Source organism: Dama dama, chromosome 17, assembly GCF_033118175.1.
Source record: "Dama dama isolate Ldn47 chromosome 17, ASM3311817v1, whole genome shotgun sequence".
NCBI classification, from domain to species: domain Eukaryota; kingdom Metazoa; phylum Chordata; class Mammalia; order Artiodactyla; family Cervidae; genus Dama; species Dama dama.
Genome location: NC_083697.1, coordinates 62517357 through 62534189, shown reverse-complemented (window position 1 = coordinate 62534189; position 16833 = coordinate 62517357). Strand labels below are relative to the sequence as shown.

The 16833-nt window shown below is 39.0% G+C and overlaps 1 protein-coding gene across 2 annotated transcripts in view; it reads right to left on the bottom strand.

The window, feature by feature from the left end:
• Positions 1-16833, bottom strand: part of WDR19 (WD repeat domain 19) — an 86204-nt gene that overhangs the window by 58755 nt on the left and 10616 nt on the right. For both annotated transcript variants that reach the window (XM_061164577.1, XM_061164576.1), the window contains exons 6-14: positions 15959-16074; positions 12195-12275; positions 10747-10859; positions 10336-10509; positions 5685-5755; positions 4817-4989; positions 4615-4729; positions 3618-3724; positions 2548-2670 (exon numbers count right to left, since the gene is read on the bottom strand). In XM_061164577.1, the coding sequence (XP_061020560.1) occupies positions 2548-2670; positions 3618-3724; positions 4615-4729; positions 4817-4989; positions 5685-5755; positions 10336-10509; positions 10747-10859; positions 12195-12275; positions 15959-16074 (1073 nt within the window). The remainder of the gene's footprint in view (positions 1-2547; positions 2671-3617; positions 3725-4614; positions 4730-4816; positions 4990-5684; positions 5756-10335; positions 10510-10746; positions 10860-12194; positions 12276-15958; positions 16075-16833) is intronic.

Genomic DNA, 16833 nt, shown 5'->3' with positions numbered 1-16833 from the left:
CTTCTCTGATGGCTCAGGGGTAAAGAAGCTGCCTGCCGATGCAGGGGACACAGGAGACGGGGGTGCAGTCCTTGGGTTGGGAAGATCCCCTAGAGAAGGAAACAGCAATCCACTCCAGTATTTTTGCCTGAGAAATCCCATGGACAGAGGAGCCTGGGGGTTAATGTCCATGGGGTTGCAAAAGGGTTGGACACAACTTAGCAACTAAGCAACAAAAGTAGTGCTCCACATCTGCCTAACAAATCACAGAAGCCAAGACTCAAAAGGATCAGACTGTTTCCAAGCAAATCACCCGCATTCCAGAAACAAAGCTCACAAGCATCTTTAGGAATACAAAACATCCAGCACCCCCAAAAGGAAAATGCACCATGTATGCAAAGGAGGAGGAAAAAACATAACCCATATTAAGGACAGTACATCAAAACTGACCCAGAACTGACCCCGATGTTAGAATTAGCAAGTCAGGTAACTAAAACAGTTAATATAATGGTATGGCATATGTTTAAATAAATGGAAGATATAACACCAGATTCTAATATATCTTCTGCAGATGAACTATGGTGTCTGAAAGGAAAAATACAGTGGATGAAACTACTGGCAGATTCAATATGACAGAAAAAAAGGCTAGTAACCTTGAAATACAGCAGTAGCAATTATCTAAAATGAAACAGAAAAAAAAAAAAACAAGTAAAAAACAAATAGCATCGACTGTGGGATAAGTTAAAGCAGTTTAATATATGCACAATTGGAGTTTCTGAAATTGGAATGCAAACAGAGGGGGGAAAACCATCTTTGAAGAAATAATGGCTGAAAATGTCCCAAATTTTATTAAAGCTATAAACCCTTGGGTTCAAAGAAGCTCAACAACCCAAGCACAAGAAATATGGAGAAAAACTACATCAAAGCATATCACAATTAACTTACTCAAAACCAGCAATTAAGAGAAAATATTAAAAGCAGTCCGAGGAAAAAGACAGATGACACACAGATGGACAAAGATAAGAATGACAGAGATCTCACTGGAGTAAATGTTGGCAAGGAGACAGAGGAGCTCCATCTTTAAAGTGCTGGAAGAAAAAACTGTTCATGGAAACGCCCTAACATCCACCAACAGGTGCACAGATAAAGAAGGCGTGGTACATACGTACAATAAAATATTACTCAGCCACAAGAAAGTGTGAAATAATGACATCTGTAGCAACATGGATGGATCCAGAGATCGTCACACTGAGTGAAGTCAGTCAGAGAAAGACAAATATATGCTATCACTTATATGTGGATATCATGATATTATATACACTATATAATATATAAATATATATAAGCATATATATATATAGCTTCCCTGCTTATCTTATAGAGTTAATGAGATAAAATAAGCGAGATCAGGGCTTTATAAACGGTTGTGTGTTATACAAATATACTATTCATTTATTTACTACTTATTTACCACATCACCACCACTTTATCTGATACATGAGACCTACCTTACCTAAGTATATAAGCTCAAAAACTGATTTTGGGTCAAATTTAAATTTAAAAAGTCTCTCTTCTGGCAATAAGCATGTTTTAAAATATGCTCTTTTAAAGAAAACAATGTGAGAAAACAGAACCCGTGAAACAGGGATTAACTGCTTTTCTGATGAAGGATGGGGAAGCCTGGTGTGCGCGTCCATGGGGGAGTCGGACACCGCTGAGCAACTGGACAATAGCAACAAATGCGCAAAACAATGCCTTTTTAAAAAAAACCAACTTAGTGAATTCTTCTAGAGGCTAAGCGAGGTAACACGTATGACATGCTTTGAAAAATCTTTGAAAAGTTTTTACTAATACAAATGCTATTACTAAACTATGCTTTATGTATACGTGGCTAACGTAACATTTAGGAGTACAGGGTGTTGGTGGTTCAAACGACCAAAAGGTTGAAGCGGGATTCTCAATATTCAATTAATTTTAATTAAATGCCCGCTAAATGAAGGCACTGGACAGCTAAAGTCGAATGAGGTGTCTTACATTTGTCATCAAATTAAATCCTGAAAGCATCAAGATAAGGAAAATGAGACTGGGAAGTGCCAAGCAGCAAGTAAGAGGACCGGTATTTGAGCCCAGATTGTCTAGGCTCCAAAGTCTGTCCTTTTCACTGTGCCATCAAAGTTGCTTATAGTTACAAAAGCACTTGATAATAGCAAATCACACACCAATGTGCTCTACATACATATATAATAATTTTTTGCACATATAATGCTTCCCAGGTGGCTCAGTGGTAAAGATTCTGCCTGCCAATGCAGGAGGCGTGGGTTTGATTCCTGGGTTGGGAAGATGCCCTGGAGGGGGAAATGGCAACCCACTCCAGTATTCTTGCCTGGATAATCCCACAGACAGACAGTGCATGGGGTTGCAAAGAGTTGGACACAAACGAGTAACTGAGCATGTATGCACATATAATATCTATATAGCATATATATATATACGCACGCATATATAATAAATTACAAGGTAAAAATGAGAAATTTTCCCACGTTCTATATTAAAGAAGACAACACATACATCTGTGCCATAAATGAGGAAATCACCAGTTAAGGCATGACATAAAATACGGCACTTATCATCCACTGCTGGGAACAGTCGCATCTCACGTTCTTCTTGAGCATCCAACATTTCACTTTCTATCTAAAACAAAGAATAATAGTGGCTCATAGACTTAACTGAATAAATCTGGTTTGCAACATCCAGGGGGTAAGGGAGAGTCGTTTTCTTAAATTCAACTAAATATTCAGGCTCACCAGATAAACCACTTTACTCAGAAAGGTATCAGACAGGAGCCCAGTTTGCCAGCAGGGCACATTAAATATCCCTTTTAACAAGTTTCCCTGGTGGCTCAGATGGTAAAGAATCTGCCTGCAGTGCAGTAGACTGGGTTTGACCCCTGGGTTGGGAAGATCCCCTGGAGAAGGGAATGGCTGCCCACTCTAGTAATTCTTGTCTGGAGAATTCCATGGACAGAGGAGCCTGACGGGCTACAGTTCAAGGGGTTGCAAAGAGTTGGACAGGAGTGAGCGACTGACACTTTCACTTTCTTTAATGGTAATAGTCTTTGAGTAGGCTCTGCAGTTGTCTTGTAGCTAATCTCTTTGGCTTCCCTTAAGTAAAGAGCCAAGAAATACATGTAGGAAGTGTCCTGGTTGAGAAGCACCATATTTCAAGGGCCAACATCTCTGAACAACTCATGGGGCACAGTTTCAAGATCCCCACCAGTGACATGACCAAACACATAGGTCAATCCATTCCAGGTAGCCAGACCTATGGCATTCCCATCAGTTTTTACAACTTACTTATAGTTCCTCCTAGACGCACTTTACATGGCCATTTTTACATAAGCAATGTTATGAGCAGCACAGCTGAAACTTTGTTGGGTTTCTTGGGAACACAATTAAAGGGTTAACTGAGGGTTAATCTCATGCAGAAGGGTAAAGAGTTTTGTCAATCCTTTCTCACATACGGCTTTCTAGCTAGTCTGTATATGGTTGCTTCTTGACCAAAGTTCTTGATTACAAAACATTAGGCTATTCATTGTCTTCACTGACCTGAGGAGGCCATGGGACACCAAAAATACTTACCAAATGTAACTGGACTTTGCCTTCAAAAAGTGCAGACGCATAGTCAGAATAAAGGCAAACACTGGCTACTGTCCCCAGATATTCCACATCTTTCAATTTTTTAACAGCTGTAGTAATAAAAACAAAAACAGACAATAAAATATAAACAAAATAATCTGATCTAATGATCTGCAAATAAGTTTTAAATGTGTGCCTTTGAAAGAACATTCTGAATCTGAAAGTTTTATTTTAGCCATTCTAAAGGAAATCTTTGCTGCCATATAAATTTGCCTTTAGGAATTTCATAGTGGTTCACAAGAAACAAAGTAATAAAAAATAAAGTCACTTGCAAAACGACCAAAAATTAAACCTTAGTGACAAGAAGCTTAATGGAACATCTGAGGATAATTCTCAGGCTGGCTCTATTCCTGAGGGACATCTGACCTCCTGTGGGAAAGAGGTGGAGGAGGAGGAAGAGGAGAAGAAAAAGTGAGGCTCCCTTCAGATGTTAGTGGTCATTCAAAGCATACAGTGGGAGGGGTAGGGAATTAACATTTACTAAGTACCTACCAGACCAACGGGTGCCTAAGAAAGACCATGCACAAAAGTAGATCACATATTTTATTCCATATAATTTTTCTCATAACCCTTTACAAGTAGAAGAATCTTCATTTTCCAGATGAAGAAACCAAGGCTCATAGGGGTAAAGAATTTGTCTACAGTCACCCAGCTAAAAGGGGCAGAAGGGAATTTGAACCCAGGGCCCAATTCTAAAGATCACAATCTGCTCAGGACACCACAGTGTCTTCACAACAAAGATAAAGAACAAAACCTTTCCCACAACTATGCAAAATTTTTAGAAGATTCGCAAAAAACCATTTAAGCTAAGAAACATATCTGAAGAAAAAGAAAGATTTGGTCTTAAAAGAAACTATTAGAGCTTCCCAAACAAACAGACAAAAAAAACAAATTATATGTTAGATATGTTAGATAAGAAAACAACTGGATTTAGACTTGCCATTCTCGCCAAGGACATAAAACCAAGCTCGATTATTCATTCCCACAGCCAGGTGATAAAGTCCCACTGCTACAAAGTTGGGCTCCACATCGACGGAAACTGTGATTGGCAGTTCCTATGATAAAGAAAAGGAGCAGTACTGAATCAACTGTTAACACGGTTTTAATTTTATTAACAAAGAAAGATAACACTGTTTTTGTACTCCTTCAACAGGGTTGGCCACGGTGACTTCAAGGAGGGAGGTGAGGTATGCGATCCTGGTGCTGCAGGCGTCTCCAAGGATGGGGAGCTTGGTCAGGAACACGTGCAGCGAGCCCCTCTGGGTGGACAGTGCCAGCAGCTGGCCATCATCTGACCAGGACAAGGCGCCCAGCCCTGAAATGACAGAGCGCGTAAAGGGTTATTCGAAGACAGATATGCTGTTACAGGAGTCCAAGCACACTAAATATCTTCACGTTAGCTACCAGAGGCATAAAAATCTTCAAAGTTTTAAAAATAGTGGAGGTAGCTTTTATTTAGACTAGGACATTCATCATGGATTGGCTTATGAGCATGAGCCCCGATATATTCAAAACTGGCTCAAAGGGAAGTAAGTAAGAATTTAGATTTTGCAACTGGATTTGGGATGGGATAAAATACAACAGAAATCTTTGAATCAAAGTATATTCACATCCTCCTAGTCAAGAAGTTTTTTGTTTTTAGTCACTAAGTCATTTCCAACTCTTTTTGTGACCCCATGCACTATAGCCCGCCAGGCTCCTCTGTCCATGAGACTTCACAGGCAAGAGTACCGGAGTGGGTTGTCTTTCCTTCTCCAGGGGACCTTCATGACCCAGGGATTGAATCTGCGCCTCCTGCAATGGCAGGTGGATTCTTTACCACTGAGTCAACTGGGAAGCCCAGGCAAGGAGTATGACTCAACATAATTACTAATAAAGAGGCTACTTTAGGGAATTCTAGTGAAAGGTGTTAATTTGCTTCCTCCTACAATGAATGCAAACCATACATTAACAAACACATTACTCTTACTAAAATGATCAAATGCCAATTTGCTTCAGAAAAAGCCATACCTTTATGTTCATCATCCAGGTTGATTATAGCATACATGTCTTTTAATTCTGCCAAGTCATGGATTTTAATGCTGGAAAATAAAAAAAATACACATATATATTTTAAATATGAGCACCAAGTTACATTTAAGCAATAATAAGCTATGGAACAGGTCAGCGTTCTCCAAAAAGGGATGTACAGGAGGATCTACAGGGTTAAGGTAAGAAAATATTAAACTTTCTATATTTAATTATATTTTCTTTAAAATTTTTGTTTGTTGATATGGGGGTGGGAGTGGTGCCCAGCTTAGTCTTTGATCTACAGTCAGGAACAACGAGGCTGAAGATCCTGAGGAAAAGTTTGAGTAGGCAAACGTTCCCCTGAGCAGTACCGATTATTGTAAAATGAAGCAGATTTCTCTTTGTAATGTGTCCTCTCCTCCTCTCCCCCCATCCACTGCTCCAAGAGTTCCTCCCTACAAAAATAAGTGAGGTATAACATAAAGATTTGGAAAGGCCTAGGTGGAAAGCTCTGAAAAGTGGAGGCATAATGTTACTTCAAAGGGTTATTGGGAAGGGTCTAAGTAGGCTTATGCAAGTGAAACCTGTGTAGCATGATGTTGGGACCTAATCGTGATATTTCTTTCTTCCTGTCTCCCTTCCTCTCTCCTTCCTCTGTCCCTTCTCCACCCTCTCAGTGCCTCTCCTTCATATATTTTCCCTGTTTTCATTTAATTAAACTTTTGATATAACTGTAGGTCCACATGTGACTGTAAGAAATAGCAGACAGAACAAAGAGCCCAGAAGTAAGTCTGTACACCTACAGTCAGTTACTCCTCGACACAGGAGACAAGAACACACAACGGGAAAAAGACAGTCTCTTCAGCAAGTGGTGCTGGGGAAGTGGACAGCTGCACGGAGATCAGATGTCGGAGCACATCCTCAAAAGGGTGGTGTGCATCCATTTGTGCACACCACACACAAAAATAAACTTAATTTAAGTTTATTTAAAAATATACTTAAACTCAAAATGGCTTAAAGACAAATCTAAGACAAGATGGTATAAAACTCTTAGAAGGGAACATCAGCAAAGCATTCTCTGACATAAATCATACCAATGGTTTCTTAGGTCAGTCTAGCAAGGCAACAGAAATAAAAGTGAAAATAAACAAATGGGATCTAATCAAACTTAACAAGCTTTGGCACAGCAAAGGAGACCATTAAAAAAAAACAACAAAAATGAAAAGAACGTACAGAATGGGAGAAAGCATTTGCAAATGATGCGACAGACAAGGGCTTAATCTCCAAAATATATAAACAGCTCATACAACTCAACAAAAAAACTAAACAACCCAACTGAAAAATGAGCAGAAGACTTTAATAGACATTTCTTCAAAGACAACATACAGATGCTCAGTAGGCACATAAAAACATACCCTTGACTGAGCTGTTTCCTATGTTCCAAGATGTCAAATTTCTGAGTATAAAGTTGTTTGTAGTATTGCTTTGTTAGTGGTTTTCAGATCTTTACTGATACTTCTACTCACTCATGATATTGGTGAACTATATTCTATTTTTGTCATCCTTGCTAGAGATTTATCAATTTCCCCCCCAAACCCCCAGCTTTTAAATTTTTTCCCTATTTTCAATTTCTGCTCTTTGTTACTTTCTTCCTTCTGCTCTGGGCTTATTTTGCTCTTTCTAGTTTCTTGAGATAGGAACTTAGATAATTGACTAGATGTCTTTTCTCTTTCCTTTATATCAATTTAGTAGTATAAATTTTTTTCTCAGCTCTGCTTTAGCCGCCTGAAATAGATATTGCTATGTACATCTACTGAAGATTGAAGACAGGAAGAGAAGGGGACAACAGAGAGTGAGATGGTTGGATGGCATCACCAACTCAATGGACATGAGTTTGAGCAAGCTCTGGGAGATGGTGAAGAACAGGGAAGCCTGGCATGCGTTGGGTCACAAAGAGTCGGACACGACTGAGTGACTGAACAACAAATGTACATTTCCATTCAGTTCTGTGTATTTTCTAATTTGCTTTGAGATTTAATCTTTGACCCATGAATTATTTGGAAGTAGGCTGTCTAATTTCTAAGTATACAGAGAATTTCTTGTTATCTTTGTTACCGATTTCGAGTATGATTACATGATAGCTAGAGAACACATATTTGTATGATTTCAATTTCAGTTTATTGAGGTTTGTCTCATGCTCCAGGATATGGTCTACATTGGTGAATGTTCCACGGGTGCCTGGGAAAAATGTGAACTCTGTTGTTGTTGGGTGGAGTGTTCTGTAGATGTCTGCTAGGTCCAGTTGGTTTATAGTGTTATCCAAGTCTGTTGAGAGTTTAACTAAGTTACACCATGATATAGCTGCCTTGGCATCTATTTTGTTTGGCCAAGTGGCCTGCAGTGATCTTAACTGAACACTAGTCCCTTTATGCACATGCATGCCCTTCATAGCAGCCCACAGTCACAAGCAAATATACGTTCCTGATGTGATTTCACCAGGAGCCTTTGTGACCAACACCTTCCCTTTATCTACCCAGTTATTTTCCATTACTGTTGCCTTCCTTTTATTTTTGACATTCCAAGTTTCATTCTGTCATCTGTTATCTTCTATATTAGTAGTTCTTTTAGAGGGCCGCTGCAGTAAATTCTCTTCATTTTCCTTCATCTGAGAATGTTTTTTTATTTCACCTTCATTACTGATGGCTATTTTTCATGGATATAGATGGAAGTTTGGTTGACAATTCTTTTCTTTCAGCAATTTGAGAATCTTACGAGTTTCCTCCTGGTCACTATGGTTTATGACGAGAAATCTGCTGTCATTCAAAACGTCCTCTGGCTGCTTTCAAAACCTTTTCTTGGCCTTCAGTTTTTAGCAGTTTAACCATGATGAGTCTGGGCCAAGATTTCTTTGGATTTATCCTTTTTGGGGTTTGCTGAGCTTGTATAATATATAGGCTTATGTCTTTCGTCAAATGTGAGACGCTTCCAACCTTTATTTTTGAGATTTTTATGACACAAATGTTAGACATTTTGGTAGGTTCAAGGTCCCTGACGCTCTGTTTTTCCCTCTGTGTTCAGAACGGGTATTTCTACTGATCTATCTTTAAGTTCACCAACTGTTTTACTCTGTGATTTCTGTTCTGATAGTACATACACTGTATTAATTTTTTCAGTTCTGGAATTTCCATTATGGTTCTTCTTAATAGGCTCCATTTTTTCCCCCTGAGGTTATGTTTCAGTCCGTTTTGAGAATGCTGTTACCTTTCAGAACATTTTTATAATAGCCCACTACATGTATCACCTCAGCACTGGCATCCTTTGACTGTCTTTTCTCAAGTGAGTCAAAATTTTCCTGATTCTTCATGTGTCAAGCAATTTGGGGTTATATTCTGGACATTTTGAAAATTATGTTATGAGACTCTGTCTTATTTAAATCCCACGGAGGAAGCTAAATTTTTTTTTTTAAGGAGGCAATAGGCCCAGTTGGGTTCGGGCCACACATTTCAATCAGCCTTCTGTGGGCTATGATTTCAACGTCTGTTCCACTCCCAAACCCTTTGCAGTGGTGTTCGGGGATGTGCTCGTGTGGCCCACCCAGCAGCCAGTACAGGACCCGGGCTATGGTCTATCCCTTAGTTCAGTTCTCAAAGTCTTCGTTAGGCATGCAGGATGTGATACACACACACAGCTCAGAGATGAACCTGGGAGTTCATAAATATTTTTATAGGATTGCTTTCCAGAGTTCCTCCTTTTCTAGGACCTCCCAGGTATATCAGAATATACCTGGGCTTCCCCTTGTTGGTCTTCCAGCACAAAAGCTGGGCGCTAGTTACTCTGCTTTGGTCTGCCTACAACTGCACCAGCAGCCAAGCAGTGAGGGGACAGGGGAAAATAAACAGTGGGGACAGGCCCCATCTTCTTGGGACCACAGCCGCCCCAGCTGGAGAGCAAGGTTAGCCTCCTCCAGGGTTTCGGGTGCCTGTGGGTCCTTGCTGTCACTGCCATGGTGGACTGCTCGGGGGCTGGGGCATGAGAGAACAAAGGGGGAGAAAAGAGAAAACTGAGCGATTTTCCCAACTTCGTCTGAGTGTTAGCAGTTCTCTTTACTGCAAGTTGAGCCAGAACTAAAGGGCTTCTTTCAGAGCTCTGTCTGTCTCTGCTCCAGGGCTTATGTCCAGGTCTCAGGCTGCCTTGAGTCCCGGCTGAGAGAGGCCAGAAGACAAACAGGAGACTCACCGCCAGCTCAGTGGTACTTCAAATGCTGGCTTTCTTCTCCAATCTGCCTGCCACTATTTACTTTTCAGAGTCCTTACATAGCTGTTTCGTGGGTTCAGGTTTTATGGCTGCATTTGGTGAGAGAGACAGGGTGGAGGGTACTTACTCCCTCTTACCCAGAAGTGCCCATTTTATTTTTATGACTGATTTTCAAGTATATTCCATTTCAGGTTTTATATTTGGTACACATTTAGTATTTCAGGTTTTACCCTGAGTGTTCAAGGCAAAGGTAAAGATATCTTAGAAATTTTCAACTGCAAATATGTTCTAATCGTGCAAGTATGGTGGACAGATTGACATTAGTTAACAACACCTTGCTGAATCTCTTGACTATTCCTTAAATAAACTTTCCTAGGAACATGTGAATATAACTTACCAGTTATCACCACACGTAGCAGCTTTGTTAAGGGTCTGTGACACTGCAATACTGGTTAGATTGTCTTTATGGTTACGAGTCTGAAATATCTCTTGACCGATCTCTCGAATATGAGTGGAAATGACCAAAAAAGTTCCAAGTGAAAAACCAATCATGATGTAGCCATCACCGTACCTACAGCAACAAAGGCAGTGATACAGTAAAAGGGAGATTAACTGTCATTTGCAATACAGTAATAAACAAATACCTTAACATTAAGGAAATAGAGACTATCATTTATCAAGGGCCTATTTGCCAGATAACATGTTAGGTAGTTTTGTTACACTGAGGAGTGAAAATGCTACAGACAAAAACGAAACACGTTATAATTAGTAGGGAAAAACACTTTCTGTATTGTGCTTCTGTACATACCAACTGTAGCAGACAATGTTGCCATAGTGTTGCTGAAACTCCACATCAATTGGGTTATCTGGTTCATTCAGATTAAAAAGAAACAAAATTCTCTTGCCAACCACTACACTTATCTGCCAAAAAAAGGAATTATGAGAGGAATGCTCAGTACTTCATGAAAAGACTAATAATAAGCAAATTCAAACAGCATAAACCTAATTAAGAAAAAACAACTGAGCCAAATTCAGTGTTAAATGTTATAAATTAGTAAGGAAACAATGTGACTAACTTAAAACATTTGTAACATTTTCCTAAAATGTAGTCTGGGAAGGATCCTTGGGTTTATACATACCCAATATACCCTTGCAAATATACTAAAATAGTTCAATGGAATAACTTTTTAAAATTCTCTGTACCTCTAATAAGAGTACCATGAAGTACAAGAAGGTAAGTCTGACATAGTTCCACTGGAATTGAACTCACATTCAGATTATAGCAACTCTTCTACCATGAAGTACAAGAAGGTAAGTCTGACAATAGTTCTACTGGAATTAAACTCACATTCAGAGTATAGCAACTCTTCTACCCTAAGGCTATCTGATTTTGATTTTGAGCCACATGGGATTACCTGTCCACACCTGTGTGGATAATCTAGCTCAGCTTTTTATATCATCACTTTCTCCATCACCTGCAGGGCACTGGTCAATGTGGCTAGACTAGTATCCCTGTTACTCACAGGCCAATACTAAACTGTAATTCTCCGCTGAGAGCGTAGTTGTGTTGAGAGAGAAGAGTACATTACTGATTTAGGCTCACAAAGGGTAATGGATATATATATATAAAAAGAGAAACACTTTTTGGTATATTTTCTTGCTTTGAAGATGCTATTGGTTATGAGTTATTTTCAATGTAACATCTTTTCAAGAAATAAAAACATTACTTCATTAAATATATCCTTGTTGATTGTGAAAAACCATCTGGACTTCAAAATGTTAAAATGTGCCAGGGAAAATAAATCTAAGGTGTTCAAAAATAAAACTAGTCATTTCTGGCATTCTGGTCCCCATATCTGATAAGAATGAAAAAATTTAAAAGATACAGAAATCAATACTCTTGTTTTTCAAGGTGCCCCACTGTTTTTGCTACCATAAGGAGAGCAACAATAGTGCTACAGGACGCTATCTTCAATTGTTTTGATATTCAGTTCAGTTCAGTCACTCAGTCGTGTCTGACTCTTTGCAACCCCATGAATCACAGCACACCAGGCCTTCCTGTCCATCACCAACTCCCGGATTAGGTGGCAGCAAAAACAACATTTAGGTCTGAGAAACTGGGGTCTATGTTGGTTTAATAAGTAATGTACCATAATTTTTTTTATAACACTAGAGATTCTGAACCATCCTAGAAAAGGAGACAGTATATCCCACAAAATTACCAAAATAATCTGGGTCTGGATTTAGAACTCTTACTGTGCGTTCAGCAGCAGGGGTTTGGTCATCAGTCCTCATCATGGAAAACTGCATGTCACTAGGTTCCGATCTCACTGATATCTGTGGAGGTGAAAATACTATCACCATGAATAAACCCCACACTCAAATTCCATTAACAAAACAGGTAGCTTGCTTTCATTTCTGAATACGTTGGACTGAACAACCTGAAAATCCCACTGCTACAAAGTTCTAGAAATTCAGGATGAAACTGAACATGTACCTTATTAAATGGCTAAGATAAGCTTAAAAGAAGGTAAGGAAGATTTCTGCAGACCATAAGCAAAGATTAAACTGAAAAGCAAAGTGAGTGTAGGAACTGATGCTGCAGACATCCAGAGCAGCAGTGGCTGATAGAGAGAGATGATAATGAACCCATTTGACTTGAGCTGGGTTTTGATTAGAAAAAATTCTTTCCAAATCAGTTTCCCTCCTATGGTCATTGTGGTCTAAGGTCCAAAGTTATACTCTGAGTGGTCTAGAAACTCCCTACAGTGTTCAGCGAAAACAAATCTGAAGCCTCTCCCAAGGCTGTAAACAACTTCCTACAGTAGATGAGCTCACAATTCAAAATGAGAAAATTCACAAGCAATGGAACAAGAGCAAGGGTCAGCAGATCTAAAAAGAACAGAATTGTCAGAAAAAGACCATAAAATACTTTTAAAATGATTACAAATATAAAATGACTCATAAATAGAAGAAAAGACAACACTTTCTTTAAAAGTCCAACCAGGTTTTAAAAAAGAACTACAAAGTACTTTCCACCAATAAAAACTAGGGCCATTAAAATGGGAAGGATTGATGGGATAGAAGATTAGACATATTTGAAGAATAAGTGAACTGATTTGTGGAAATTATCCTGCAGATTGCACAGAGTGACAAAAAGAAACTATGAAAGAGAGATTAAGAGATAGAAGATGGCCCAACATATGTCTAACGGTTGCTGCAGAAAGAGAATAGCAAGGCCAAGAGGCAAACTTCAAAGACACAATGACTAAGAATTTTTCAGAACTGATGAATGACAGCAATCTTCAGATTTAGGAAGCAAGACAAGCAGGATAAATAAAAACAAATCCACAGGAGTAACAATGGAGTGCTCTGCAGAATACCCAAGTATAAGCAATTCAGAGAAAATACCAGATGAAACAACACTTACAATGTATGCTTTGTTTACTAAATTACAACTTTAGTATGTCATATTCTGGAAACATAATTCTTGGGATTAAAAATGGGAAATAGTTATCTTGTATGTAAATACTAGCTCAGTGGTAGAGGCTTCCTGGGACATGTTATATGTGGAAAAGTATTCTAAGGTCATGTCTTGATTCAGTGAAGAAAAAAAATGCCAGTATCTACTGATGATGTCTGATATGGACACAAGAGAGGGGACCTGTAGTATTAGAATTCTAAAGGACACCAATACAGATTGATGAAAATTACAAGGTTTCTAGAAACTATTTTACAGCAATGCCTTCCTTAAGAATCACTGGAATCATGCTGTGGTCTGCTCAATATGACTGAGTTACTTCTACCTCACTGTCAAAGCTTTCCAGATACAAGAACCAACTTTCTTCTTCAGACTTCTGCAAATTCTCAAAGCCCAAATTTTCAGTCATTCCAGTCTTGAACAAGCCATAGTAAATTTTTCCTCCTATCTTTGTTCTGTTCTGCTTGGAGTGAATGAGAGCAACTGATAAAAGTCTTTCAATATCCTAACAAGTTTCAGCAGGGTACATGGTCAACGAGGCAGACTAAATTTGCAGCTTCCATGGCAGCACTTAGGTTTGACCACATGACTAGGTTCAATTGATATGAACGGCAGTAATGACTGCATCTTCCAGATCAGGCAGTTTACAATTTCTTGCCCTTCACTTCTCTTTTTCCTTTCCCTGGGGCTGAAATGCAGATGTGGTGCTAACAAGGGCAAAACACCCTAATAAATGGCAAAACATTAAGATGGAAGGAAGGGTGAGGAAGGAGAGAAGGGGGACTTCACACAACCTGGAGAAGCAGAGACACAGATGGCCTGCTTACTCTGTTATATGATAAAATGAAAGAGGAAAAAGCCACCTGAACTACGATATTCTTAGAGTCCTTGTCATTTTGGGTCTCTGTTACAACAGTTTAGCCTACACCCTTGACTGATTTAGATCTTCTCTCTTACAAATTCACAATCCAACATTCATTTATCTCCTCCAATCTCACAAATGCTACAGGGTTTATAAGCTATATCACACATTGGACAATCATATAAAACTACATGTGTTTTATCATGATTAGTTTTCTCTTCCTGAGAGAAGGGGCCTATGGCGGGCAGCCTCTAAGATGGTCCACAATGGTCCTTACCTCCTGCTTTTTATGCCTCAGTGCAATTGCCACCCAGACCCTGAGTATGGGCTGAACCTAGAGACTCATTTCTAGAGAACAGAATATGGCAAAAATAATTCTGGGATCAGATTATTTATTAAGAGGCTGTGTCTTAAGTCTTGAATGACTGTTCTCACGCTCTTGCCAGCGGCTTTGTTGTGAGGTATACTATGGAGAGATATGCGTGGCTAGAAAATGAGGCAGGCTTCCAGTCAACAGTGCGAGGAGCTAAGCCCTGAGCCTAACAGCCTGCCTATCAACAACCACATGAGCTTGGAAATAGACTTAACCTGAGTCCAAGACTTCAGATAAGACTGCAGTCCAGACTGCTAAATGACTGCAGCCTCGTGAGAGGCGCTGAGGCAGAAGTGCTCAGCTTAGCTGTGTCTGGACCACTCACCCATGAAAACGGCTAACAACATCTGTTGTTTGAAACTGCTAAGTTTCAGGGGTAATTTGTTATGCAGCAATAAATAGCTAATGTAGGACCTATTCGGAGAAGGCAATGGCAACCCACTCCAGTACTCTTGCCTGGAGAATCCCATGGATGGGGGAGCCTGGTGGGCTACAGTCCATGGGGTCGCGAAGAGTCGACATGACTGAGCGACTTCACTTTCACTTTCACTTTTATGCATTGGAGAAGGAAATGGCAACCCACTCCAGTGTTCTTGCCTGGAGAATCCCAGGGACGGGGGAGCCTGGTGGGCTGCCGTCTATGGGGTCACACAGAGTCGGACACGACGGACGTGACTTAGCAGCAGCAGCAGCAGGACCTATTAATGTAACTAGCAGTATTCAAAGAATGTGTCAGTCACTATTGCTCTAGAAATACTAAATTAGAAGCCAAGTCATCCAAATTGAAACTTTGCCACTGGTAAGATTTTATAGCTTATGGGTAATACAAATTCCCTTAATCTTGGGAAATTTGAACAGCAATAAAATTTAGTCCTAAAATTAAATTTAATTAGGATTAGTTTGGGACCAATTTAACATATCAATTAAATGAGTGGGCTTTAGAATTACGCAGATCTGACTGAGTCCAGTCGTTAAGACTTACATTGCAAATACACATATAAAATAAAGAGATATTCACAAATATAATGGTTGATTATAACCACAGAGCTGATAATCAAAGCTAACACTAGCCAATGGGAAGTGCACAAAGGAGGAAATTGGGATAAAGGAAAAGAAAAAATATTAAAAGTATTAAAAGAAAAATGTCCTAGTACAGAAAAAGAAAAGGCTTGATGTTTAGAAAATGAAGTTATTGTAAACATCTCTCATAGAGATTTTAAAATTTTACAGGTCAGTTTGATAGACAAACTTTATTTTGGAGGAAAATCTGAACACAGCAAATCAAAGAGATGTTATTGTATTACCTGTCTTAATGTGTCCCCTTCCTGATTACTAACTGTAATCATTTTATCTTCACCACCTAAAGCAAGCATGTTTTCTGCATTCCAACATCCACATGTGATTCTCTTAGTATGTTTTCCTGCAAGAGAGATGATTTTTGCACATATTGATTTCTCAAAAAAATAATTTACAAAATCTGTGATGGTAATCTCAAAGTTTAGATAATATACTATGGAAATGAAACAAACAAGGAATTTAAAATCTCATCAAAGCAGTTTAGTGTTTAAGCAACCTTATTTAAAACAGTTTAAAACCAAGTTTTAAATCAAGATAACTGTATATAAGGGCAATCCTATTCTCCAACTTTTTATGTGAATATGAGCCTAGGTCTTTATACATTAAAGATATCATACCCCTCGACAAGTTTGTTTAACCATATAACAAAATCTATCACAGTAATGTCTTAAAAGAAGTAAATCTCAAAGCACTGAAGTTATCTTTATTACATTCAGCTTTATGATGTGGGAGACCCTTGGCATAAGCAGATTCAACATCACAATTTTGATTATTTGTATATAACTAAAAGACAGAGAGATTCATCACAATATTGAGGTACAAATATGAATGCACCCTAGTGAGATTTATGTTAAGAACTGAGTCGTTTAGCTAGTGAGGGATATTAGAGAGCCACTAAGTATCAGAACGCTTTTTAATTAAGCAGTCTAGCCAATGCAAATACTACATTTTGGGGTGGAAATCACATAGCTTAACACCAGGTATTTGTTAAAGGTCCTAGAATAGATAAATACTCAAGCGTCCCGAGGTTAATTAAGTATACAGTTTCTGATGGCAGGCTGCCTATTTTGATTAAGTGGCTCCACTGTTTATCACAAAACCT